General features: G+C 35.1%; 1 protein-coding gene and 1 long non-coding RNA gene across 5 annotated transcripts; one reads left to right on the top strand and one right to left on the bottom strand.

The window, feature by feature from the left end:
* Positions 1 to 241: 241 nt before the first annotated feature.
* Positions 242 to 25,923, bottom strand: LOC105272491 (uncharacterized). Of its 4 annotated transcripts, none has more exons than XM_011314646.1 (3): positions 25,541 to 25,923; positions 3,193 to 3,514; positions 242 to 2,826 (listed from the first exon to the last, which is right to left on the bottom strand). In XM_011314646.1, exons 1-3 carry the CDS (start codon positions 25,614 to 25,616, stop codon positions 2,325 to 2,327), a joined length of 900 nt encoding a protein of 299 aa, XP_011312948.1. In that variant the 5' UTR covers positions 25,617 to 25,923; the 3' UTR covers positions 242 to 2,324. The 4 variants fall into 4 exon arrangements, with proteins under 4 accessions (XP_011312948.1, XP_011312949.1, XP_011312950.1 ...); XM_011314647.1 differs by lacking the exon at positions 25,541 to 25,923 and adding an exon at positions 13,396 to 13,998; XM_011314648.1 differs by lacking the exon at positions 25,541 to 25,923 and adding an exon at positions 12,952 to 13,279.
* On the top strand, positions 13,914 to 15,101 carry LOC105272493 (uncharacterized). The gene is made up of 2 exons (XR_892774.1): positions 13,914 to 14,005; positions 14,226 to 15,101. It is a non-coding gene; the product is annotated as an uncharacterized lncRNA (long non-coding RNA).

Here is a 25,923-nt window from a genome sequence, read left to right as displayed (position 1 = left end):
CATTCGAATGACCATTGTAGTCGAATTTTAGTAGAAAATTTTCTCAGATAAAAAATAAAATATCTCCACTAGGTTGTTTCCCGATTCATTCGATTCAAAATATTGATGTGGAGGCTTTTTTAAAAAATAATCTAACATAATTTTCATCAACCATTGATTTTCTTAGAAAAGTACTTATGACCTGGCTAAATTAGCGTTTGTAGCTTTGTCAGGAAAGGTATTTGTAGAGAAAAAATTCACATTGCATTTTTTGTGCAATTTATTTGCTTTTATCATTCTCGAATAATTGGTAACTTGATTTTGAATAATAGTCTAAAGTACTAAAATATTAACGAAACTTTATACATAGTCAACTCCTTGTGTATTTCATTTTTCGTATATACAAAACTGTTATTTGGATAATTTTCTCTTCTGTGCGCCTTCAAACTCTCTTCACATATTTCTAACCATCATGTTATTTCAGCGCTCAGTAATCGGAATTCTATGTTCAAATCTTCTCCCGAATACACCCATTATTATAAAATTCATTTACTTATTTCAATAATCCTTATTTATCCTACCCAGCATTGAGTACAATTAATTAATCAATAAATTCAAAAAATGGGGAAGAAAGATGAAAGAAACAAAAATTTTTCAAACAAATGAGAAATAACAAAAAAGAGTTGAGTTGAATATACTTCTACTACTTATATGCTCGTGTTTATATTAATTAATTTAATATTTATCCGTTGAGTGTTTGTCATTTTCATTGAAAAATAATAAATTTTTTTTTCCTATATTGAAGTGCTAGTAAATTGATCATTGCAGAAAAAAATATGAAGAACTTTTTTTTATCATCATTGATTCTTTTTTGCCTTGTATCCCAGCCAATCAGAGCGCACTATTCGAAGTTTTCAAGTAGATTTCTTTCCGATTGTTTTCCAGCTTGTATATTGCACACTAATTTTTAGTAGCATTTTACGTAAAACTTTTTTTTTCAATCAGTGAAAATCCGAGTGAGCAATTCGATAACTACGCATACTCCCAAAACGAATCGAGTATTTCTTTCGAACTACCTTTTATCTATCAATTTTTGCAGAAAAATCCCTTGTACTGAACCGTGAGCATTTTTAATCTACACAGTTTAAAACATTCCGTTCTATGCAACTACACTATCTGTAGGTGCACGATAATTTTGAAGCCGAGGTAGTGCTTTTGAAAGTTTTATACGCCACGAGAGAATGTCTCTTGATTTCCTGTTCATCAAGGCCAATAATTATTATCAATACAATCTGATGATTCAATGGAATGACGCACTTCGACTCATGTTTTACAATTTCTCTTTCAATTGTCATCGCTTACCATCCTACTCCACAATAATTGTAAAATTAATGAAAATGTTCGACATCCAATAGATCATTCCACCTTACTTCATGATAATTAACGTAGTAATCACAATTCTATAGAATATGAATTACAAAGAAAATTAACTAAGGCCCTGTCTGCATAAATTGTCAATCAAATAAGATGTGTTGTTTTGGAATTTCATTTTATAACCAGAATAATTATAGCATAAAAGTAATTATTTACAGGTGTATAAGTTTGTAATGAGTCTGCATACTCAACACGAGAAATCTCCTTTTCTTCCTTTTTTGTACGGTCACCTAGATCTTCAGTTTTTTTCAGAAATACCGAGTAAAACTAAATAATTATCCACATTTTTCTATACTAGTATCAGCTTAGTCATTCAGGGATGAAACGTTGAAATTATGTCGTATTTAATGTCGCAATTAATTATGCAATTATTACGGTATTAAACTAGTGATTCCACAGTGGAAATTTTAAAAGTCCTTTTTTATTTGAAAAAAATTGTGGCAAGAAAGGTTTTATTGATATTTATTTTTGACATCACTCTGCATCTATGCAGGTCACAAATCAACTTGTAACGTTATGCCATTTTAATCTAAAATTAATCATATTATTTTCATTAGCTGTTTCACCAGCTCCTGTGTTCCGAAACAATTATATAAAAGAAAATGTTCTAAAAAAAATTTACTTGATTAATTTACGCTTTCATAGCTCTTAATTTTTTTCATTCAATCTTTCAATTGATTAATTAATTTTAATATTAATTCGATTAAGGCAGTCTATCCTCCACTTGGACGATACTTTTCATCTTACAAACGTGATAACATTCCCTTGAATGATATTTCCACTCTTCCAGTTGCCCTTGGTACAGTCTTTCAATCATTCTCCAATATATATCCCTAATGATCAATATTCAAGATCATTGAACACGTGTAATTAGCCAATTAGACGATACGCCATTGATTTAGTAATTTTTTCTAGGTCTCAAGTCCTGGTACAAGACTGTGGAAGGTCTGGATATCGTGGAAGGCTCTACCACAGCTCTGATTATTGTTTCTCTCGAATTTTGTTAGGTCGAAGTGTTCATCAAGTGATTGCAGATCTACAAGTCTCTCCTCTAAACTTTTCGTTGAATCTGTGAATCGTGCAAAATCACAGATTCGTTCTTCACACTCAATTTCAGTCGAGTCCATCATTATTGCTGGCTGTGAGCCACAGGGAAGTGAGGAAATATCATCGCTGATAAATAAGCTATTGGTATTCGTAGTGGTCATCCGTGGACTCTCGTGGCGGCTGTGGTAGCTATCCAAAGTACTACTCGAAGTTTCTTGCAGTTGGGAATCTTCTGAATGAGAGAGAAGCCGTGGCGTAGGCGGAAGGATATAGAAATCACTGAAGACATCATCTTGAAGGTCCAGATCATCATGCCTTTGACGCTTGGATGTGAGTAAATCAGCTCCCCGCAATTCTTCACCGAATCTGTTTGAGAAAATATACAAATGGTCAAATATCTTTAAAAGAAACTACTTTTCCACATTTGGCATCTTTTCTGGCGTTTTTTTATAGGCCCCTTAGTATAATAAGAAATAAAGGTTAAAATATCGAATTGAATTTCTTTTTGCTCCAAGCCTTTATAGCTAGGGCTATAAAGAAGCTTTATGGAGTTATGCGGTTAACTTGCGACTTTCAGTTATTGACAAAAACTAACATTATCGTTGATAATGAATAGAATAGTCCTTCTGTCTTTATATTCCTCATCTGGACTGATTACTACGTACTGACTTGATACTCTAAAACATATATAGATTTCATCAAGTTTGTTGGGTATATCAATGTATTACTCACCGTTTTTTGGACACATTTTCAGACTCCATCATCATATTTCCACTAGCCTTATTCTCTTTAGAGGAATCGTCCAAGTATCCTGCCATTGGTAAACCATAATTCCTCGTCTTTTCGTCTCGGTTTTCACGTTGGAGGCGTCTTACAGCGTTGTTTATAAGGACGGAGCGACATAAACTTGCCTCTGGGTCTTCGATTCTTCTGAGTTTTCCAGCGGAGATCTTCAGTAGACGTCGACGTTCTTCTCTTGCGCGGTACTTTGCTGAAATCATCGTTGGACGGCTCCTGCGGATCACTAAGTCTTCCTCCAATCGCATCTTAGTACCTGTAATCAATTAGACAAATGAAAGATTCATTATTAAGCGTTAATAATTCGTCAAACGAAATGGAATGATTCTATGGGTATGTCCTAGCCACCCCACTGACTTATTGAGCTATAAAAAGACAAAGTGATGAAACAGAGTAGAAGGGAGCGTTCAATTATCATCTGAGCATTGAGCTTACTATAATGCTTAGATTCCCATAGAGAACTCATTAAGAGAGGATTTGGCGGAACAGTAATTGTAAGGAAACAAATCTGTCTCCTCATTGGTGCAAATTCTATTCACCATGCTTGATAAAGGATATGATACAAAAAGGCCTCCAAAAATTGAAATAAGTTATCCTGAATACTAATATGTATTCATTATTTATATTATCCTCATTTCTTAAAAATGTATCGTTCTTTTAAAAATTTTTTAAGAATGATCCATTTCTGTAAATAGTAAAAATTCTCATAAAGAAATGTGGAGAAAGTCTTGACAATCTAAGTGATATCATTTTTTATCTTTCAATTTATTATCAAAGGTTTTAGCCTGAAACCAACACCTTCTTTAATGAACTATTACCATTTAATGTATATATTATATTTAATGTATATACATGAAATAAATGTCTCTTTTCAATTCAAAACTTTTTTTCACTACGGTTTTTAGTAACTTTTCCATTCATCTAGTAGGGATGAAGATATGATATAGAAAATAAATGAACTTTTATTTAGGATTATCCTTATTCATTCGCTGGCTGAGTTTTCAAAGTGTTATTTTATTGGTTTTTCGAGGGACCGATAAGAGATGTTTGAAACATCATTGGGCTGCAAGCGTCTACATTTATAGGAGTAGGTAGAAAGAAATAAAGTGAAGGATACAGTGGCCTCGTTCAAGTATTTGGATGAAAATGAGGAGAAAAAAAAGGGTTGTGAGACGAGTGACTTTGTTGCACGTTGTTTCTCAATGGCAGAGTGTATCCGGTCTGCACAGGTTGCCGGATGTGCTCAGAAAAGAATGGAGAGATGGAATAAGCAGGAAAAGAGGGGTCAGAGCAACGAGCAATGACAGTTTCCTGCACACGTTCTATAAGTGGATAACATTATTATAGGGAAATTTTTGGGAGCAGTTGAAAAAATTTCAAGTTAGGCGGGGTTTACTAGTAATGTTAACGTCTTCTCTTCTAAAGAATCATTCGCTGTAAGAGTTCTGAAACAGATATATTGGAGGTAAACATTGTTCTTCAAATCGATTTTAATATTTCTAACATGGATACGTTTGAAGAAGAAAGACGGGAATTTTTCTTAGATATAGGGTTTTTTAATAAATCTAAATTGAAAGGGAAATAGATTTCTGTACGATATTCATATTATATTGGAAGGTCAAATCTTTATTGGGATTAACATGTCCTTCAAACGCGAAACTGCTTCACCTTTTCACACTTCTAGCTTTGGAGCAGACATTATGCATCTTAGATACAATTCTATTTGGAAGAAGTGTTTTGAAATATTCAATATTTGACTAGTTTCCTCCATCCATTAATCCTCCTCCTTCCATTCCTGCATTCCTCCTTCCATTAACTATTAACACTTGCACTTTGCTTGCGTAATATTCCATAATGAATCTTCAGAATGAAGAAATTTGAGTAAGTTTTTGGCAAAAAGTGTTTCCTGATAGATTATTTCTTGATTTGCTATATGTGTAAAGTATTAGAGAAATTAAGTGGCATGTGGATTTCAGACTTTAGTCTATTCTTCAAGCCGTCACTATACAATTCTCTATCGAAAAGACATTCACATCTAATCTGATTTGGTCAAACGTAGAACAACGAATATTATACTGAACACACAGGTTTATTCGTGAAATTGCTCTGGGCAAGGACAATAAGTATGCACAAGGCCATCCGATTGGCGAGAGTGACTTCGAACATTTACTTTGGTACCACATGCGACATTACTCCTGATGCGTCATCAGATCATTATTGCTCGATTTCACACAAGTACATTATTTTGTCACGTTACATTCTTTCACTAATGAAATGGAAACATTTGTATACTATTGTATCATTTATTTAATCAAAATATCATTTAACTTCCAAACTCCAACGCCAAGTGATTTACTAACAAAATCTGCAGAACCATTTTTTTGTAAACATTTTTGCTGTTCTGAAACATGCTTGACGGAAGTTTCGAATAAATATCTTTTTCTCCCCGGTGGGAGCAAAGTACACACTTCCCTAGAATTCTGACTTAGCTCCGACGCCGATGAGAAGAATGATGTTGTCACCACGGAATGTAAAATACAGAAGCCTTACCTACGTGCTTACCACCCTCAGTAATTGTGCACGTGGACAAGCCTTCTTCACTCTACCTCCCTAGGTGAGAAACATACTATCATCAAGCTGTGTGAAAACGAAAACGAAAACGAAAAAACGAAGACTGCTGTTGAAAATAGTATATTACATACTTAGGCTAGTAAAAAAAGAACGGTCTCAGACCAAACGAAATTTTTGGCCGAGGTGAAGCCGAGGCTGACAAACATGTGATCTGAGGCATTTTTTTTTTACTGGTCGAGAGGTGTATACGATTTTTCTGCTCGATGAGCCAGAAAGCCACAAATCGCTCTATTATCAATCATTTTCCTTTTCTTTCAAATAATCGCCGCCGCATCCTACTAGTCTTTGATCATTAGTGATTCTCATATTTATTCATTCTAATTTTATATTCCCTCCAATTTACTCCTTTACTTTTATCTAATTTAGACCCATAAAATATAAATAAAATCCGTGAGATTTTACATTTTCGTAGCACATGCCAAAAAAGTACACTTCATGGCCCAGTTTTACAAGGGTAAAATGTTATCCTTCCAAAGTACTGCTTAAAGTAAAAATTCGTAGGCATAGGAAAAAATGGTAGGTTTTTCCCTTGACGAACTAGTAATATAATATCCTATTTTGTTTTTCCGTATGTTTCTTATTGGCATTCCACGAGAGTGTTCTATTAGTTTAGCTCTTTAATACATTTTTTGGCTTAAATCTAAATTTCCCATGAAATATCAACGGACTTCCTACTAATACCTATCAATTTCATATAAAAAAATATGTCCTACAATTTTATCCTGAACCCATGAATTTCCACAAAAATCGATAATTACGATTTTTCAAAGGCTCATCTCGTAATTTACCTATCAAGTTTAGAATTTTTATTATATTAAATTTAATAATAAAAAATTCAAAGAAAATCAAGTACGCAAAGAAGAAGATACGGTTCGGAGACTATCTCATGTGGGACATAATACCGTTCTTGAGTGTCCGTTATTATTTCTTTCATTCCTCCAAGACATATCTCTCTGTGCTCTCTTCGTTTTTATGTCCTCGACGAATGTTTTTCCCCTTTTTAGACTGCGGAAAAGGTAAAAACTGACTTTGAGAATATTTATGTGATTTGCAACGAAATTTCAAAATTTAAACAAGCAGTGCGACCGCAGGCAAATCGGGTATTTTCTCATTCCTGGAATTGCATATTTCCATAATTTAAGTGAGAAGGCGCGTAATTATTTCACATTTCTCTCGTTTTGTACACTTTTCAAGTAACTCGGGAAATTAAATCAACTTCTTCGATACCAAAAAAGATACAATCTTCCATCAGCGTTTGAAGCTCGGTGATAAGAAGATCATAATAGCATATTTGAATTGAAATTTATTGTTTGCCTTCGTATTTTTTCCATTAAAATATCAAAGCAAAAGATAAATTAAGCGTTGGAAGAATTTTATCATTAATTTGAAGTAAGTTTGATCAAGTAATATTTTAAAAAATCGAGATAATTTTCGAATTGGACTCAAAATCAGTGAATATAACTTTAGAAAATCAAATACTGATAAAAAAATTTCATTAACAGTCACATGAATAGTTGTCTTCGAAAATCAATTTACTGTCTATCTGAATTGAGAAAAGATATGTATTTCATCTGAAGAAAGAGTAAAAGTGGCAATACTTGTAGAACGAATTGTTTCTCGATTAAATGGAGTAGACACAGTTGAAGGAGTAAGTACTACTGTAATGACACCTGGCAATGGTGTATGTGGCGTTGTGAAATTCTTCTGAACTTCTGAATATTTTCTCCATTGAGATTTTGAAATTAGTACAAACATGGAATTAATATAAGCAAAGGAATCGAAAAGATTGCGATGCGAGTTTTGAGTTTTCATTGAGAGCATATGCAATTAATTGGAATGATGAATGATAAATAAAAACAAACCGTGTTTAAAAATGCTGAGACAAACTTTCAACACATTTGAAGAGTGAAAAACGATGCAATCGAGCTTTTAAGCTTAATTATCAGGTGCTTATCACCTCGTGAATTTGAAATTATCACGTGATAAGATAAAACAACAGATAAATTAAGAAAAAATGAGTTAAATCTCCTCCTTATGAAAAGAATAGTTAAATTTGGATTTATTAATTTAGAATTATGATTTTCGTATATTACAATAGCAGTGCAATTGATAAAACGCAACAATGAGACGGTTTATCGAAATCTCTTCATTTGCAGGCGACAGGTACGACTTTTTAAAAAGATCGTTCTCTGAAGATTGAACTATAAGCCAGCTGAATCATCAGAAAATCTGGACTGGAAAATCGTAAAGCTCCAGAAGTTTATGACGCTATAGGACACAGCCTTTCTTAAAATTGTTCAGCATTTGTTTAGAATTAAACGCCTCTTGAGTTCGGAGCAGAGCGGATGGTAAATTAGTCCTCTTCCTTCAACTCTTTCTCCAGTATGTCATAAATTTTCATCAAGTAATTTTTCTACGAATAACAAAAGCGCTATGCTCCGATATTCATTGGCGGAGCATATTGATTATTTAATAGTGACAATTAAACTGTTTCCATTTTTTGTTTCCCCTATTACAAAAAATATCAAATTATATTTGTTCTCCAAATATCGGATCAAGACTCAATTCCGCAAAGGCCTGTTAGGTAAATGAAATATTTAGAAAAAGTCATTTTCTTCCTTAGCTCACGATTGGAATAATAGAATTTGGTGATTTACGCTGCATATCAAAATTTTTCTTAGAATATGATTAGCTTCACTATCGGCCGAATGACACTTCCATGATTGATTAGAAATTCGTTAGGGGGACATATTAATAACTAAATGAATTCAACAGTGCACAAACATTGAATAGTGCACTTTATTAGAAATTCCAAGCTCGAATTGTTTGTAATTTACGGCTTTTATCATCTTTATACCCAGAAAGTAGCATGCTAATTCGTGGGAGACGTCAAGACGTTTGTACGATTGCTATAATAAGTGCTAGAAAATAAAAAAAATTAACGATTCGATCCTGATCTTATTCATTGATTTTTCACCGATATAGTTACTGTAGCATTGATCGTATCTGTATTGTAGGGGTTTTGCTAAAAAAGTGACTGGCCAATGAGTTATGGGGATGGAATATACACTTTTTAATTAAGCGAAAAGCAATTGTTGATATTCATTATTTTAGTTTCTTTACATTCCCTAAATTTAACAAGTAACTAATAATCAGATGCAATATTGAGAACATTTGTTTGGCTGCTAAATTCACAACTCAATTTCAGCAAAACCATTTCACCAACTATCAATGTAGAAATAATGTGTAAAAAAAGGAAAATGGAAAATAGTTTAGGGATAAGAAATTAAAGACAAGGAATTATGTAGGAAAGCACGCGCTGTACGAAAAGAAATGTCCCCAAACTCACCAACATCTCAAGACCTCACGTTTCACAAAAAAAAAAGGTGTTTTCATTAAAAAAAACAGCTGCAACTAATTCCCAACAGTCAAAGCTCACGGAAATCTCAACGCCAAGTTTATGACTTTTCTACCAATTTCTCGTCGTTCTATCAACATCCCTGTTAACTTTCCTCCCACCACTTTTTGAAAACCTTTTTTTGGTAAATCACAAGCAGAAGGGAGGATCTGAGGGGACAGTTGATGAACACAAAAATACAATGAGGAGTTAGTTCCTACATAGTTGTCAGATAGATAAGATCGATTCAGTCCAGTTAGCTCACTAAGCGAAATGGCAAGAGTGTCGGTGTCAACAAATATATTTCTACTCTCTACCTCTAAACGGTGTTGTGCTTGTTTTTTCTTCAAGTGAACCAGTGAACTCACACTTCAAATTTAATTCCTATAGAGATTGTCAATCCGAGTGAGATTAAATTCTTAGCTTGTACGCGACTAAGGCGATACCAGAATGTTACAAACATTGTTAAAAAGAATCATTTTATCCATTGAAAGGAAATTACAAGAAGAGTACACGGAAAGCAGATTATATTTATTTTAACGTCTTATTTTGCGGAGTTTTCTATGCCAGTCCATTCTTGTTATCTCAGTATTAAACGTGTGTGGATTAGTAATTTGTACTATACTAACAGCAAGCCAGAGACATAGTTGACGTAGTGTATTCTCCGGAAAAACCAGAGTGTCAACGCTCCAGTTTTCCAGACATTACGAATTTCTGGAAAGAAAAATGATATCCTTAGCGGAATACTTGCTTTAGATAATGAGAATTTGATTAATGTCTTTATAACACAGCCGCATTAAAAGATATTGTAATTAAGCCTGAATATCGAATGTTAATAACAAATTAATAACCACAAATTCAAAAAGCAAAATAAAAAGATAATAAAAATGTAATTGCCACCGATAAAAGGTGAAATAGTGAGTTAAAAAAATAGGATCAAACCAATTGAATAAGTGGAGAGAACCTTGAATTAGTAAACGTCTAAATTTCTCAACGTTAAATGAATTGAATACGCAACACTCCTGCAGGGAAGTGGTGTACAATGAGGCAGCCAAGATAAGCCACTACGCAACATTATGCAAAGGCCCTTAAACTCCCCCGATTTCCCCATACCGTAATCACAATCTAAGACAGAGTTACTCCCCACAATCTTCCCCTTCTTTCTTCTTCATTTATAGTATTACATTCTCCGCGCATTTTTCCCCTTCATCACCGTGGTACATTCACCCGAATAACCCCAATATTTCAACTTCTCATGGTCCGTTAATTCCTGCGCACGCGCCACATGAAGCATTGCCTGAAATAATACTCCCCTCCAGCCGTCGTAGAAATCATAATTTCCGTGAATTTCATAGTTAGGAACAGTGATATTTTTTGGTAAAGTAAAATTGACATGAGTCCGAGTTACTTATATTTTTCTTGTGGAAAATACAAATGCGCAGCAATTTTAATGAGGTCATGGGAATATCGGAGAAAGAAAACCACCAGAGTCGACACGGTCGATTCTGATTCGCTCTCTGGTGTTGTGCTTCGCTCCCCGTTAAGCTGGCCATGGTATAGATGGCGGGGTGAAATTGAGAGAGAAAGAATGAAGGAGGGAAGCAAGTTGAATATGCCTTTGTCTACCGCCACCTGTCCGCACCATGCTCCTTTGTACACCATCGCATCATACATTAATTTTGTAATGCTATCTTCAACTCAATTTACCTATCTACCTATACTCCCTCCATTATCACTACTGCTACTAATCACCATCCACATTCATTAGCATTCATTGCTGGTCGATAACCTTTACACCCTAAAAATTTCGAAAAGATTCATCTTCAAGTCACTTACTCCTATTAAACATTATAATAAAGTATAAACGTAGGTGAAGATGTTGTAATTTAATACGTCACGTGTATATTGGGAAAAAAGTCAAGATAGTTTCCTAGTAGCTACCAAGTTTGTATCTTAGAAAACGCGTCATTCTGTTTTCCAAGCAAGCATATCCAACCACTAAGAAAACATGAGCTACAGAGTACAGTCGAGTAGAGTTCCTATTGCGAGTATATGAGTGGTAATTTTATATCTGTATACGTGACTTCTGCGTCACGCGTGCGCGTATGACGTGAGACGTTGAGTTGTATCCCGAAATCATATAAAAATATAATCAAGGGCACCAATTCATTTCTTCCTCTGCATTTCATTATTCATGTTTTTAACATTAAAAAATGCTTATTTCATGAAGGCGAAAGAAAATTTATTGTGTTAGTCTTGTTTTATTAAATGAATTTTCTCGGTAAAACATTTTTTATTATCGTTATTTATAATTATCCGAATAGTGACATATTCCAATAATTATAGATAACTGCCTTGGATCAAATAAATTTCACGGAAACACTTCGATGATTTACGTAAAAAAATTTTCTCCAATGAACGAGGTTCGTGGGCATTTTCCGTGGAATTCTGAATTCCAAAAATAATCATGTAAATAATCCAAATCAAACACTGCTCGATGTACGGCTACTTTTTAATGTATATATATATATAAACGCATCTGGAAGAAGTCCACCATTCGCCAGAAGAAACCTAGCGCGTCAGTGGCATATTGTATGTTCCACTTTCTTTACTTTCACGCTATGGCAGTGTCGTACTTGGGTTTCTCGCATACTATTCATTCATCCTGTGTAAATTTTTTCATCTTTCAATACAAAATTGCATGGGAATTAAACAAGTAAATGAAATTAAACCAAAACAATTATTATAAGTCACTTGAACTCTGCTAGTTAACATAGAAGCATGACCTGAGGAAACCGAGTTTCATTACAAGATGATGGTTTAAAAAGTTGGCAAGATCTTTTTTCTTCTGAATCGGTTATAATGATGCGATTTCCTACTTCACACCATCTAATCGTTACTAACATTGTACGCAATGAAACTTACATTCTAGATCTATGAAAATTGATACGTCTACATAATTGCCGATGTACGTAACACATTACGTTCATAATTCATCCATTAAGATTCATTGTACCTCAGGGGGCGCCTGAAAATGAGTTCGAACGATGCAACGAGAGAGTAAAAAAAAGTAGAGGGGAGAAGGAATATTATGTCGGCTCAACTGTGTAGTTGCTCAACTTGCCCGTCAAGACACGAGTTATGTGACGCAGTTCTACACCACGGAAAAAAATCTTTTGTCTCTTTTTCTAGTTCGGGATTGACTTTCACTCAACATCAAACGCCCCATTTCTTCCATATTCTTTTTTATATCCTTCATATATTTCTATTTTTCTTTTAATTCCATGAAAGGGTGAACAGAAGGAACCGAACATTGAACCAGATATCCAAACCAGGAGAAAACTGCAGGAAAATGCACAAGTGATCTTCGCCAATATTTATTCATGCCTTACAGAAATTTCCTGTATTATGAGGCAGTTTCAACTCGAGTTGATAAACGCTTGAATTTCTGTAACTTTTCTCTCAGATTACTCATGAGGAGATATGACGTTATGGAACGTATTTCAGTTATATTTCTCATTTTGGAGAGTTGCTCATCAATATAGTGACTGAAGTGACAATTATTCTCAATAATATCAGAAATAGCTTCAACATTCCCGGTATTTTCTTAATCAAGATTTCTGAAAATTCTCATTTAAAAAATTAATGAATGCATTGAATTTCACCTATTGATATGACACCACTACCTCTTCTTTGTTCTTCCTTAGCCCCGCGCAACTGCCATCTCTCCTTACCGTTCCACTACCATTTACCATTGCGTCTCGTGTCCGCACGAGTTATCACGAAGGAGGAATGGCGAGGGGGTCGGGATAACGGAACGTCTGTATGCAACAACAGTGGGTATATAATCGCCCAGAGAAGTGTAGTGCAACAACGTCAATGGCGTCGACTTTTCCCAGTCCACACATCCCCATATTACCTACCGCCCCTCCACCTCCTCAACCATCTGACCGAGCTCTTTAAATCATGAAAATACTCCGAATAGAAAATAAAGTGAGCCATAGACACCGTAGATTTTAAACCTGGCCATTAATTTGACTGCATTTTTCAAAACAATTTCGTTAATTTATGATTATTCGTTACCATTAATAATTCAATAAAATGCAAACCTTGTGTTTTACAATTGATGGAATAAATAGCCGTCTCTGGGTGCGAAGTGACTAACGTATGAAAAAAGTCAGTGTTTAACAGATAATGTATAAAATGGTGTTTTTTCTCTGATAGAAATGGAAGGATCGTCGAGCCCCGCACCTATATCACCGAACTACTACCACAAAGACACAAGTACTTTGCACACTAACGTATGGAGCAGCTTGCTCTCTCTTTCCTCTTTAAAACCTCCAAGCTTCCCCGAACACTACTGTATTTATGATGCTCTGTACGTCTGTGTAATAGGCGCGAGGAGTCGCAGCGGCGGACGGACGTAAAATAGGAGAAAAAGAAAGGTCTATACGCCGCTGAAGACCGTGAACAACTGAGTGGTTGGCCTGGCGGCTAGCGGCTGGCCGCTGGCGGATACTCTGCTGGCAGTGCTACTACAACGACGCACGTAGCGGCTGACTATAACAACATATAACCAGGGACTCAGGGAGAGACTGGCGACTGCGTTGACTGCCGAATCGCTGGTGGCAAGGGCAAAAGGGGGTGCAGGGCAGATGCGGCTTTTCTGAGGTTACAGCCGCTACACGACTACACGGCTACACTCCCTAGTGCAAGGACGTATGTGTAGTTAAACCACACACAGGCGAATCATATGTCCCTCCCCCCTTCTATGATTTTCTTACTTTATCTCTCGAGTCTTGTAAAGAGGTTAAGCAGAGTGAAGACTAAAGGAGATTATCATCATCTTTCTACTTGTTTTTATTTTTCCTTTGGTCATTGACATTTCTTCAATTTTTTATTTATCCAAATTCGTTTCATATTATTAATGTTATTTCAGAAACTGTGTGAAGAATTCAATCTATGTACGAGTCTCGCCGAAGGTTAGTCTGTTTCGAGATATATAGTCCATGTCTGGCTGATGACAGGCTTCACAATTCGATTATATATTATGGAGCAAAAGGAACAACACAAAGGAAACTGGCTCACAGGAAAGCTGGAATTATTGCTAATAGTTGTTTTTTCAATTTGGAAGCGATACTGAAAAATCACTCACTTGAATTTGTTCTCATGATTCGACAAATTCGGTTTCAAGGAGTCGTTCTGAACAGCAGGTATTTTTGCTGTAGATCAGACAGTTATGTGCACACACACATGCGCCTTTGTCGTGGCTCGTGCCTTTCTTTTCCATCCCACCTTCATACACCTTTTCTGTCAGAGGCCGTTTTCCGTCCGCCTCTTATCCTCGTGCTGCCTCCAAGGAGGCATCGGTTCATAGTGTGCAGGCCCATCACTAGCGTCACTTAAACTAATACTAATAAAAAGGGATTGCTGGCGATGGTGGGTTTTAAATACGTTCAGATCTTTTAGCTGAAATTTTCAATACTTACAAGTTCTATAAAAATTGAAACTAAACTTTTCTTATTCCACAGCAGATCCGTTCCCAGATCCATTCGGAGAGTTTATGGCCATAATTCTGCTGTAAATGTGTCGAATGCGGTACATTGATAAATTAAAAAAATACCTTTGTATTACCTCATTTCGAGCCTTAGGCCTGTATCGATTTTTCAAAGAGTATTCCCGTAGCATAACTTTACGAAGTTACGTAATGGTAGGGGAGATGTGAGTATAGCAAACACCTAAGGGGAAAAATCACTTCAATGCAAGGAAAATATGTTGAATGACTTTCTAATAGTTCAAAACTTAACTACGGAAAGTGACAAGATCAGTTCAGGGAGAATAAATGTAAGAACTGGACCGTCAAAATATGTTAATCAATTATTTTTTCAAGGGGTTTTCATAATGGTTTTATATTAAGTTTTAACTTTTTTATTGTCATTTCACCCAGTCTTATTAAAAAAGAAGAATTTTCTGCACATTGTGTGTATACTTACACGTCGAATAAATCGTCATTGTATAGTACAATACTATATTCTAATGTAAACGTAAAAAATGTAAAAATTATATGAAATTTTGGAAAGCGTCTATTTCCTTCACCTGTTTCAAAGGTATTTGAAAGTTGCAAGAAATAGGGAGAGGGTGGCGCAATACGGACATCCAAGAGAATTATTTTTCCAAAACTTTAAATTGATAGAATAGGCGGAAAATTTGAAATTGCAGGAGAATAGCCGAAGAAAAGCGCTTTTCAATTAACACAAATGCGTAAATTATGATCGTCTCCATTATTATAAATAAATCTATTTCTACAAATAAACTGATGAAGATAATTCTTTTTGCCCCATCTTGGATGAAAACAAATTCACGGGCAGGCTCTGTCCATTTTTGTGGCTCTATTTGAGGCCATGAGGGAACCTTTTTACGCATATTCGTTGCCATATCTTTTTATTTTCCTCAAAAAGCCCATTCAGTTCGCCCCTTTTATAAATTTCATTACGCCTGTGAGATTCCACAAAATTTACAAATTTAACACTAATTTCCAATAAGAACCTTTTATTGTAATTTTCGACTGTACTCGCTAAATATTTAATACTGTAATCCATAGAGTGCACCATTCTTCCTTATTGACGAAGAGAAAAAAAGATACGTTGGATTTTACGACGAATTTCGAGTGTCAGACTTTTAATATTTGGAGGACGTGAAAGTTTGATACATACTCTGCTGCGAGGCAGTGTGGAGAGACGACAAGAGCCGGAGAAGGGATGAGGATTTTGACGATGACTGTTGGGAAAAAAATGTTGAGTTGAGAACTTGTTGAGCTTTAGTTATGAGTTGGCGAGTGTCTCTCGGCTCGACGCACTTCTGCCGCTCTCGGTTTTACCTCCGCCCCCTGAATGACGTCATTGGAGGAAACAGCTGGTCAGAGGTTTGGGTTTGGTTTGGCGCGCTATACCTGTTGTAGTTTTTCGGAAGTTAGAGGATTGTGCTCAGTCCATGAATTGGATTTTAATTGCGACACGCGTTGTCATCCACGATTTGTAATCATAGATGAATTTTATCATCTTGAAATAATGAAATGGCATGCCGTTAACTGGATAATTTTGTAACTTGTTGTATGTTTGCTCTTTAAAAAATGCTAAATTATGCTATAAGAATTCCAACTATTACCCATGAATTGTACACCATTGTCATTTCAAATGATGTTGTCATATAAGTTGAACTAATGGGGTTAAGGCGGCTATGTCATATTTTTGGACTATTATTCTCATTCAATGCTTTGTTTTCATCAATTAACAATTAATCTACTGATTATTGACTGTTTAAGTTGACGTGACTTTGTTAGGAGAAAAATCAAAAGCTAATTGAACTACTGAATAATTACTATTACTAATTGAATACTCTTTGAGTATTTAAAACGATTTGGGTTAAACCAATAAAAATCATGGAAGTGTAGTGAAAATAGTGAATCGTAAAGAAAATTTCCGATTGGCTTTGATGAAATTCACAAAAGCACGCTGGGATTTTGCAAACTAACTCTTTTTACCGTTTCACTATTGATTTGCTTTTTACAGCTAAAGGATTATAAGTCAGGTCGGATTATCATTAATTTTTTATGGATGAGTTAGTCTAATTTAGAATCATTTGTAATAATATAGTGTGAAAAAAGTTTTTATCTTATATTTTATTGAATCACACAAATTTATTCATTTTTTCTCATTAATCCTCCATTAAGTAAGCTTAAAAAATGTTCTGACCACAGCAGCTATAATTATCGGTAAGGAATACACGTTTTTCACCAAAGAGGGAGAAAGAAGAAGTGAAGGATAAAAATAACGAAGGACGGAGGGATAAAAGTGGCGACGACGGGAAGGTAAAAGTTGGTTGGGTTGAAGCAGCTGTTGGTTGGATGCCTTCGTGGACACTCGAATTAAGAGTTCAAACTTCCAGAAGGGAAAAAAATGTATCTACTAATATTTGGATCCGATTTATTGTCAGGGTGAAGGCGCCCATGTTTCGCACATATGGTTCTGAGTTAGACTAGAAGTATAGGAAAAACCTTTTCATTCCTCGTCATTAACAAGTTGTTAAATGAAATATAACGTTACAAACATGTATTTTCTATTTCTTCCATTTATGTTTTATAAGAGAGACAAAGGTTGATGATATCAGTTCGTACAACTTCTCTCTCGATTCCACTATTGTCTTCTTTGTCACCTCTGTCTTCTGTCCTTCCTGCAGATCCTGTTTTTCAAGAGATCTGTGTCCTTGTTAGTGCGTAACATACGTCGATTCTCACTCTTTGTAAATGCCACCGTATCAGAGCTTTTGCATCGTAGATAGGGAAAATTTTTTTAAATCATAATTCGATAATCGTTTGTTTATTCAGCTGATAACGGAAATTAAACAAACGATAAAATTATTGTTGTGATTCACGCTGTCCATCCGTAACAAATCTATCGTAGTCTATCGCAAATAATTTTTTTGAATTTCCCTCTGAAAATTATCCATTTTCAAAACATTCGTCTTAACACAGAAAAGTCAATCTACTCTACGGAGTGATATTTACGGTGAGATTTAATCTGCTGTAAATATCTCCTCAATGATCAATATGAAGTAAAAACACTACTATCGATTCCCCTTACTCGTCACTCTCTTCCTCCCCTCTCCCATTATTGTTAATGTACTACATTGTGCATAGGGACATCTATACAACTCTCGATTTTGACATTCTTTTGTTTCTACGCATGCTCTTTTCTGTATCGCAAGAGGATACCCGAGTGCTCCGTTTGCCTTTCTATTAAATTCCCTCTCTGTTTTTTGTACGAAATATAGTTGAATATATTGTACGAGGGAACGGCGAATGACATCCAACGACTCACGACCCTACTTTCCGCTAAATGACCTAGAAACCTACTTTGATTGGTATTAAAAGCGAAATCAACGGGTTACCTCACCTCACGCTTCCAATTTCCAGAAGACTGACTGTATCATTTACATTCATTAATGAGTTAACATTAAATCTTTGTAGTAAGGCAGTGATTCAATTGATTTTCCGTCTACCCTTCAATTTGTCTAATTCTCATTGTAAAGTTATTTATTTACAGCCGTTCTAATGTTACAATTTGAATGTATTCCTCTAATTGATGAAAAGAGATGAGGCGCGGATATGAGTTGTTGAGCGCTTATAACATTGTAAAAATATGCTCCATACTGTATTTACTGTATTTAAAAAAATTACATATGAGCATGAAATAAATGATTTTTTTTTAATGAAATAAAAAAAATAGTAAATAGAATTCCAATGGAAAATAAAAGCGGAAAAAGTGAAAAGCGATTATGCCAGATGTGTTTTAGAAAGTGGGGATAGAGAAGGGAGAGAATTGGTGATAGTACCAAGAGAAGTACACGAGAATCGCCGAGGATATACGAGTGTGGACGAGGTTGGAATCGATGTCGAGAGGCCAGGAGAATGGCTCGTGCTGTATGTATAGTTATGCCATTGATATTCGTGGTATATTGTGTTTGGAAAATGAACACTAGGCGGCCCCACCATCTTGGTCATAACATATGTATATCATTTTTTACGAGCAGAGCTCAAGGACTTTCTACAATCTTATACAAGTATATGCAAGACAAAATACAGGGCGAAAATCAAAGACTCCAGCGAAGAAAACACAAGAATGAAAGTGATCTGCTGCCAATAGGTCTTTTGGTTTCTTCTGAGTTTTGTTCAATATGATTCGATAAAAATCCAAGTAATTTAATCCTAATATAAACAAGGGTATAATTAAAAAAAATTGACATTCTTATTATAGAGGTCTACATACATGAGTATAGAATTTATAAGATTAGTAATTCGTTTTCTATTTGATTTCTTTGAATACAATGGATGCGCAGTTCCCTGGAATATGACACTGATATTTTCGAAACATTCTAACGAGCACGTGCAATGCGTAACATAAACGACCTTCAATGCCTCCATTCGATTAGGTACAGTTCCGGTATTTACATCATTTCATTACACTTTAATCGCATGAAAAAAAAACCAAGTTTGTAGAATTTTTTTCTGTTACTTAATGACTTATGGTAATTGACAAGATAGAATATGAAAATGGATAGAAATATGATTCTCCTAACAGTACTCTGAGACAAATAATTCATTCGTATGCTTACGAAGAAAATCATTATCTTATTGAAGTAATAATGACTGTAGGGTTGTGGGGGAAGCGTTGTTGGCTCATATATACACAAAACTCGACAAACCACGTAGTTATGTTCTACTGAGAGAATGGAAGTGGTAAACAGCCTTGTCAGGTCGACTTTCTATTACGTCAGGGACTGACTGCGGAGGATAAGGCCTTCAAAGCACTTGGTACCATAGACTACAGGAGGCCCAATCGTTGTGCCAAACACCTTGTCAATTTTTAGTCATGAGAACAACAGCTTTATTCTTTGCAAGTCATCTGGTTTTGTTACGTGGGTACTCTAGGATGAATATTATTGTTATTGGTGAAATTTATTGTGACTTATCCTGGGTGGAGTCATTGGTGTTTTCTGGTGGTTCAAGAGGTTGAAAGAGTTTTGCCATGCGTCCATGGCACTGTACCGTGCAAGTTCTCCGATGGACACATTACTTGTGGAGATGGTCAATAAAAGCTATAGATCCATGGTAGAAAAAATGCCATACGTCTAGGGTATTCAATCATACACCGTGTATGTAGACCCTACCGAAAGAATTCAATCTATCTACTTTGCTTCCAGTTACACAAATGATGTAAATGATGTAAATGATGTACTTCAATGAAGCCCGGAAGTAAAGGGGTAGTAGGTTTAAGTTACAATAATTTACGACGGATATGATCTGTTATGTTTTTGGATTAGTTAGGTTGTGAGGAATCGCCCAAGTATCGTTAGTATGAAACATACAGAAAAATTTAATTGATTTTCTTTTCATAATACAAGTTTGGCATGTTTGAAAATAATGCAAAATAAATGGCTCTTATATATGAAATTAACACTACTACACCAAATATGATGCCAAGGAAATTCTTTGTCAGTGACTTTCATCGTTTTTTTTCTGAAAAAGTTTGCGATCGGACAAGCATTAACATAAGAAAGGCAAAAAATGTAAAGAATGGGAGGAGGCTTCATTTTTTCCATAAAAAATCTTGCTTAGCATGATACAAACTTAATCACTTGATAGAAAATGGAGATAACGATTTGAAATTTGATATTCTTATAATCTTTAACATAAAAAGTTGGTAATGTAGAAAGGTGCAATCGGTGCTATTGGCGGCATTATTCCTTGAGATATTCAATTTTTTGTGTAAATATATTTATTCAAATATTTAATAAACCACTGAATCGATTACAGTTTACATTTTTTTGCTTCCGAATAGAAACATTGCAATGGTCAGATTTTCCGAGACAAAAATTCATGGTAGATTATTTGCATAACTCTTCTTAGAGTAGAAATCTCGGTCTGGATTATGTATTTTTTCAGTGAATTGCTCTTGTAAAATTATATCGAGAATTTCCTTCCGACCTACTCCACAATCATTTCCAATGATTTCCTGTGACATCACAAGATGTGGAACCCCAAGTAGGGGTTGAGGCCTGCGCAAGCCAATGGTCGATGCTTGGCATACCAATCACCAAGCTTGGCGCAATGTTCGGCTTAAAGACTGGTGTATAACTGAGTCGTATGCTGGTTGATAATTCGGGCCCAGTCAAGGAACGCTAGAATGGCCCAGCGTATGCAGTGGTTTATGGCCCATAAATGGGCACAGGATTTTTACCCAACTGGCTCAATTTTGAAGGTCGGGGTTTAATGGCTAACCAGTTCTTCAATTTATCTAGCAATTATTGATTGAAATGATTAAAGAAATAAAAGAAATTAATTTGTTATCACTGACATCATTTACATTTAACGCCATTTATCAATCGCTCATGAATTCTTTGCTGAAAAAACCTAACTATTTAATTAAAAAATTACGGTCATGACCGAAATTCGAAAGCATGACCCTAACATTACTAAACCTACGCCTTTCCGCTGAGCTAACACACACCTATACCTTATGATTTTTAATTATGCATAGAAATTCCCTGTCAAATGGAAAATAGGAAAAATCTTAATTAATAATCTCCTCTTATGATTTACTTTATTCATTGACATAAGTTCGCCTGTCTTGACCGAATTACTGTTCCATAATTTTTACTGAATTCTGTTTTGACCGGCAGATTTCGGAAGAGGCACGTAATTTTTATGATTTCTATAATAATAAAAAACTTTTGTCTCTATGCAGTTTTTTCCTGAAAATTTAATGTGTGGTTTTCCAACAGCATATTGGATCTACGTCATCATTGTTTGCCATTTGGCTGATTCTCAATTTTATTAGGAATTCTTGCCTACCTGAAGGTTTCTGTAGTTCTTTTCACCCAAATAATTTTTTCATCACCATGTTCTAACAAATATCTTTTCAAATACGCTCCCCTTCTTTTCACGTGCCTAAAAAGTGCCTTTCCCGCACATTGTGATGAAAAATATTGTTCGTAACTGGTGCAGAAAGTAATTTTTGGCATGTGGGTAAACCTCCCACGCATATACTATTTCGTCGCTGCTGCTATGTTCAGCCTATGTCGAAAATGCTTCATTATTTCGTTAGGAGAGAACGAAGCGAACGGAATGGGGTGATTATTTGGTCCTTTCGACCGGCGACTATATGAACTACGCATTTCGAACATTTGGCAAAAATATCTACCACTTGATGGAAAAAGTAAAAAATAATGTTTTAAAACACGGCTGTCCCATTTTATCCCACTCTGCGGCTTACATTCTGCATGTATTGCGAACGTTAAATCAACATTCGCTTCATAATGAATATCATAATTTTTTCCCTTCAGTATCACTATTTAGTTATTCGGCTGATAATTTCTAATACCGTAGATGGATGGGTTTTAGGACAGGGATGAGTTAAGGTACTTCCTTAGTTTTTATATGGGAATAGAAGGAAATATGCTATGAACTCTAAACTTTGTGGATATATTCGCTCAGTAATTGCAAATATTTCTCTGAAGTCCCAAAACGACTGACGTCGTAGATTGTTGGCAAAAAATTATTGAAAATATGGCAATAACACAGAATCTTATGGGACTCCTTTTTCAAACATCAATTTAAAGTAATCGACAATAAAGAGAAAATCCAACTAGATCGCCAATAGAATCGTACGTGTTTCAGGAATCTATCGCAACAATATGAATCATGAGTAATTATTAAAAATGTATCGAAGAGTCTGGGTGTTCTCATTGCGTTAGTAGAAAATAGTGGTGAAACGTTGCAACGTTTAAGGAGGTCGGAGCGCGCGAGGCGGCAGGAGAAGAAGCTCATTGCGTGAGCGGCCAATTCAAACTTTAGCGCTTCTCGGGTGTTATTTCCGCTAAGAAACATTGATTCGATAATTTATCATGTGTTTTTTTATGAAATTCATAGAAAACTTTAATCAATCGATTATATTCAAAGCAACAAAGAAACAGAATAATCTGGGACTATTTATTATTTGAAATTATTCACAGCAGACCCACAAAATAACCTCTCTAACATAACTTTTCGTTTATTTTAATCCACCCCGGGGCGTATACCGTAGAATTCGTAGCATATTATAGGATAATTTCAGGACACGAGAATACCAACTGCGTTGCCAAAAATATGTAGTTGTCAAGTCTCTTATGGAAATTTTAATTTGTTAACAACTTCATATAAACAATATTTAGGAAAAAAAGGATTTCCTATTAATTCATCAGGAGAAATAAGCGAAAAGTAACCCGATCGACAGAATTTTCATTCACCCGTAAACTTGTTGTCATTCCATTTTTTTTCCTAAGGATGCAGCGGAGTGTCGGAACGTTTGATGTTTACCCCCACTTTATGCCCTTAAAATTTACTTAGAAAGTACCTTAATAGGTACTTAAACTATTACACATAAAACTAATTATTCATTAGTTTATGAATTCAATTATGCCCTTTGGAATTGATTTTTATTCAATGCAGAAACATTTTGAGCTCTGGCCTATAACTCATCTCTCCACGGTAGTATATATACGCTATGATCGTTCTACAATATGATCTATATATCATTATCATCACTGCGTACGGACTGTTGTGTTCAGTGGAGATGTCTTGATGATTTTTATTAAATTTTGCAAATTAAAAAATCACCTTAAACATACGAAATGTCGATCAATCTTGTACTAATTTACAGCTTGAAGAACTATCACATTTCCCCATTATTGTAGGTATTTCTACCGTTCAAGGCGTGCATGTGTATTCATTGCGACGAGATGAACGGTCTACAGTTAGATCCTTTTTTTCAGTAATTTTTCTTGTAAAAATTATATCGAGAAGTATCCTGTTCTCCTTCCTACCTAATCCAAATCCTATCCCACGACTCCTCGGATGTCACAAAAATGTGGAACGCTATAAAAAAAAACTTCCCGTCTACTATGTATAGAAAAATGGTCCAGATTATAAAACGACTTCTCAGACGGTGATTCCATTTCTTGGCCATTGAAAAACAATCACTTTGGTCTTACGAAACGACGCATGCAGAAGATTATTTTCTTTTCTCTCAAAGTCGGCAAATAATTTTTTTTTATATTATCAATATTATTATTTTTCACAGCGATGCATTATTCTATGTGCTTTGTGTGGTAATAGTTGAAGTGATAGATACTGCAATTCGACAAAAACCTACTTTCCTCATGGACAACTTTCCGGTGAGTATACTTTCTCGTCGTTAAAGACAATCACACCAGTTGGACAAAAAAATGAAGAGAGACAGAGACAGAGACAGAGAAACTAAAAGCGCAGGGACTGGTTGTATTTCAGCCGTTTGATTATGATAAAAGTTGGTATAGTTGCTGGAAAAAAAACGAGCAGTTGGCCGCTCCTGAAGGCAGAAGATATATGATTGCTACTTCACATGTTTTTTTTTCTTTTTTTTTATTTTGCCATCAATTTCATTGGTGGTTGGCTTCCGAATGGACATGCAAATGGAAATTTCTTCATATTTTTCTTCGAGTGCGTACATCTCTTTGACTCATGTATATAGAGCGCAATGTAACGAGATATTGAAAGAATCATCCGATTTAGACCATTTTCAATACCAAATATTGCAGTCATAAGAGGAATCTTTCTGCCAATTTCAAGTTGACCGATTAATTCTTAAAAATCGGAGAGGGCGTACAACGCATTCTTCTGAACAACATGAAAATTGAAATATCTCGAAAACTTTGTGAAAACATATATATTATTATGGATATATTTATTCTAGCTGATCCATATAGAGTACATTGAGACAATCATTTCAAGGGAATAAAAACTGTAAGGTTCGATAGTTTCTGAGATATTTGTAAAAAAACTTTCCAGAAACAATCACCGATATTTCAAAAACTACTCAACCGAGCGGGCTGAAATCCAGCACAGATCAAGTCCATATTACGACCTATGAACTGACGAAATTTTAGAATTTTGGGAATTAGTTGACGCATTTATTCTTCTTCCTTTGTAAAAAATAGACCCTCAGTTGACCATCTACACGTATACACATGGCCCTCAAACTTGGTATTTTTACTTTTCAGGCCATTCTACGTCATTTCCAGGCAAAATTAGAGAATCGAAAAACTGAACTATTCTATTCGGAAGTAATAATATGATATAAGATGAAGGCCAACTAAGTGGCACAATACCACATTTTTCTGAGATTTCTATCAGTAAGGTAGGAAGAGCAAAGATTAGTATTAACAATTGGTGTTCTATCGGGGTTGACCCAAGATGATGGATGCATAGTGAATAATCAATTACCCTCCTATTGTTTTTCAACAGAACGTCAAGCATATTTATGTATTTAGTTATCTCATCTTTATTTACTTTCTGTATTCCCCCAGAGTCTTGATTTTGATATTTTTCACTTTCTTAGTTACACCGATATTGGAAAGAGCTTACTGATAATTGTGGTAAAGGTCAGTTTTCTTCACAATTTTTGAAAAATTGAATAATCTCAATCATCTTTCTAATTGTTCATCTTTTTAGTTTCTGTTTGATCCGAGGAATATGTTTCAAAGACCCTATTATTCGAAAAGAGCGAATAGAGAACTGGCCATTAAGAATACTGATACGTTGGGTGTACTAGATTAGGTATCTTGCCGTTGGAAAAAATATGAAAGCTGTGAGTAATAAAAAATTGGAAAAGTTGTGCTCACCCTGAAGTAAGTGCCAGTCTTCGTCAAGTGAGGCAAGAGCCTGAGCCTGATTGGCTTGCTGTTCAAAATCGAGCATCCTGAAATCTGATTTTTCTTCCGTATCACATAAATCCTACATATGCACTTCACAATTGATGATTCAATGACACTTGACAGAATATTCAGTAGAAATAACGAATATCTGACACTAATGAGAATTTCCTAAATTCACTGAATTAAATGGAAGATTTCGTCGTTTATCTTCTGGCAAAATTGTTAACCATGATGTTGTAATCGAAGTTTACGATGATGGAACTGATAGTAATATATTTTCATGCCTATTAATATGTTATCATAAGATGCCGGGATCAATTGCGTTTTGTTTAACGTGATTACAGTCAATT

This window comes from Fopius arisanus, unplaced genomic scaffold (genome assembly GCF_000806365.1).
Source record: "Fopius arisanus strain USDA-PBARC FA_bdor unplaced genomic scaffold, ASM80636v1 scaffold00192, whole genome shotgun sequence".
Classification (NCBI taxonomy): Eukaryota; Metazoa; Arthropoda; class Insecta; order Hymenoptera; family Braconidae; genus Fopius; species Fopius arisanus.
Note: the sequence above shows the minus strand (reverse complement) of the source record. Positions and strands in the feature narration are given on the sequence as shown.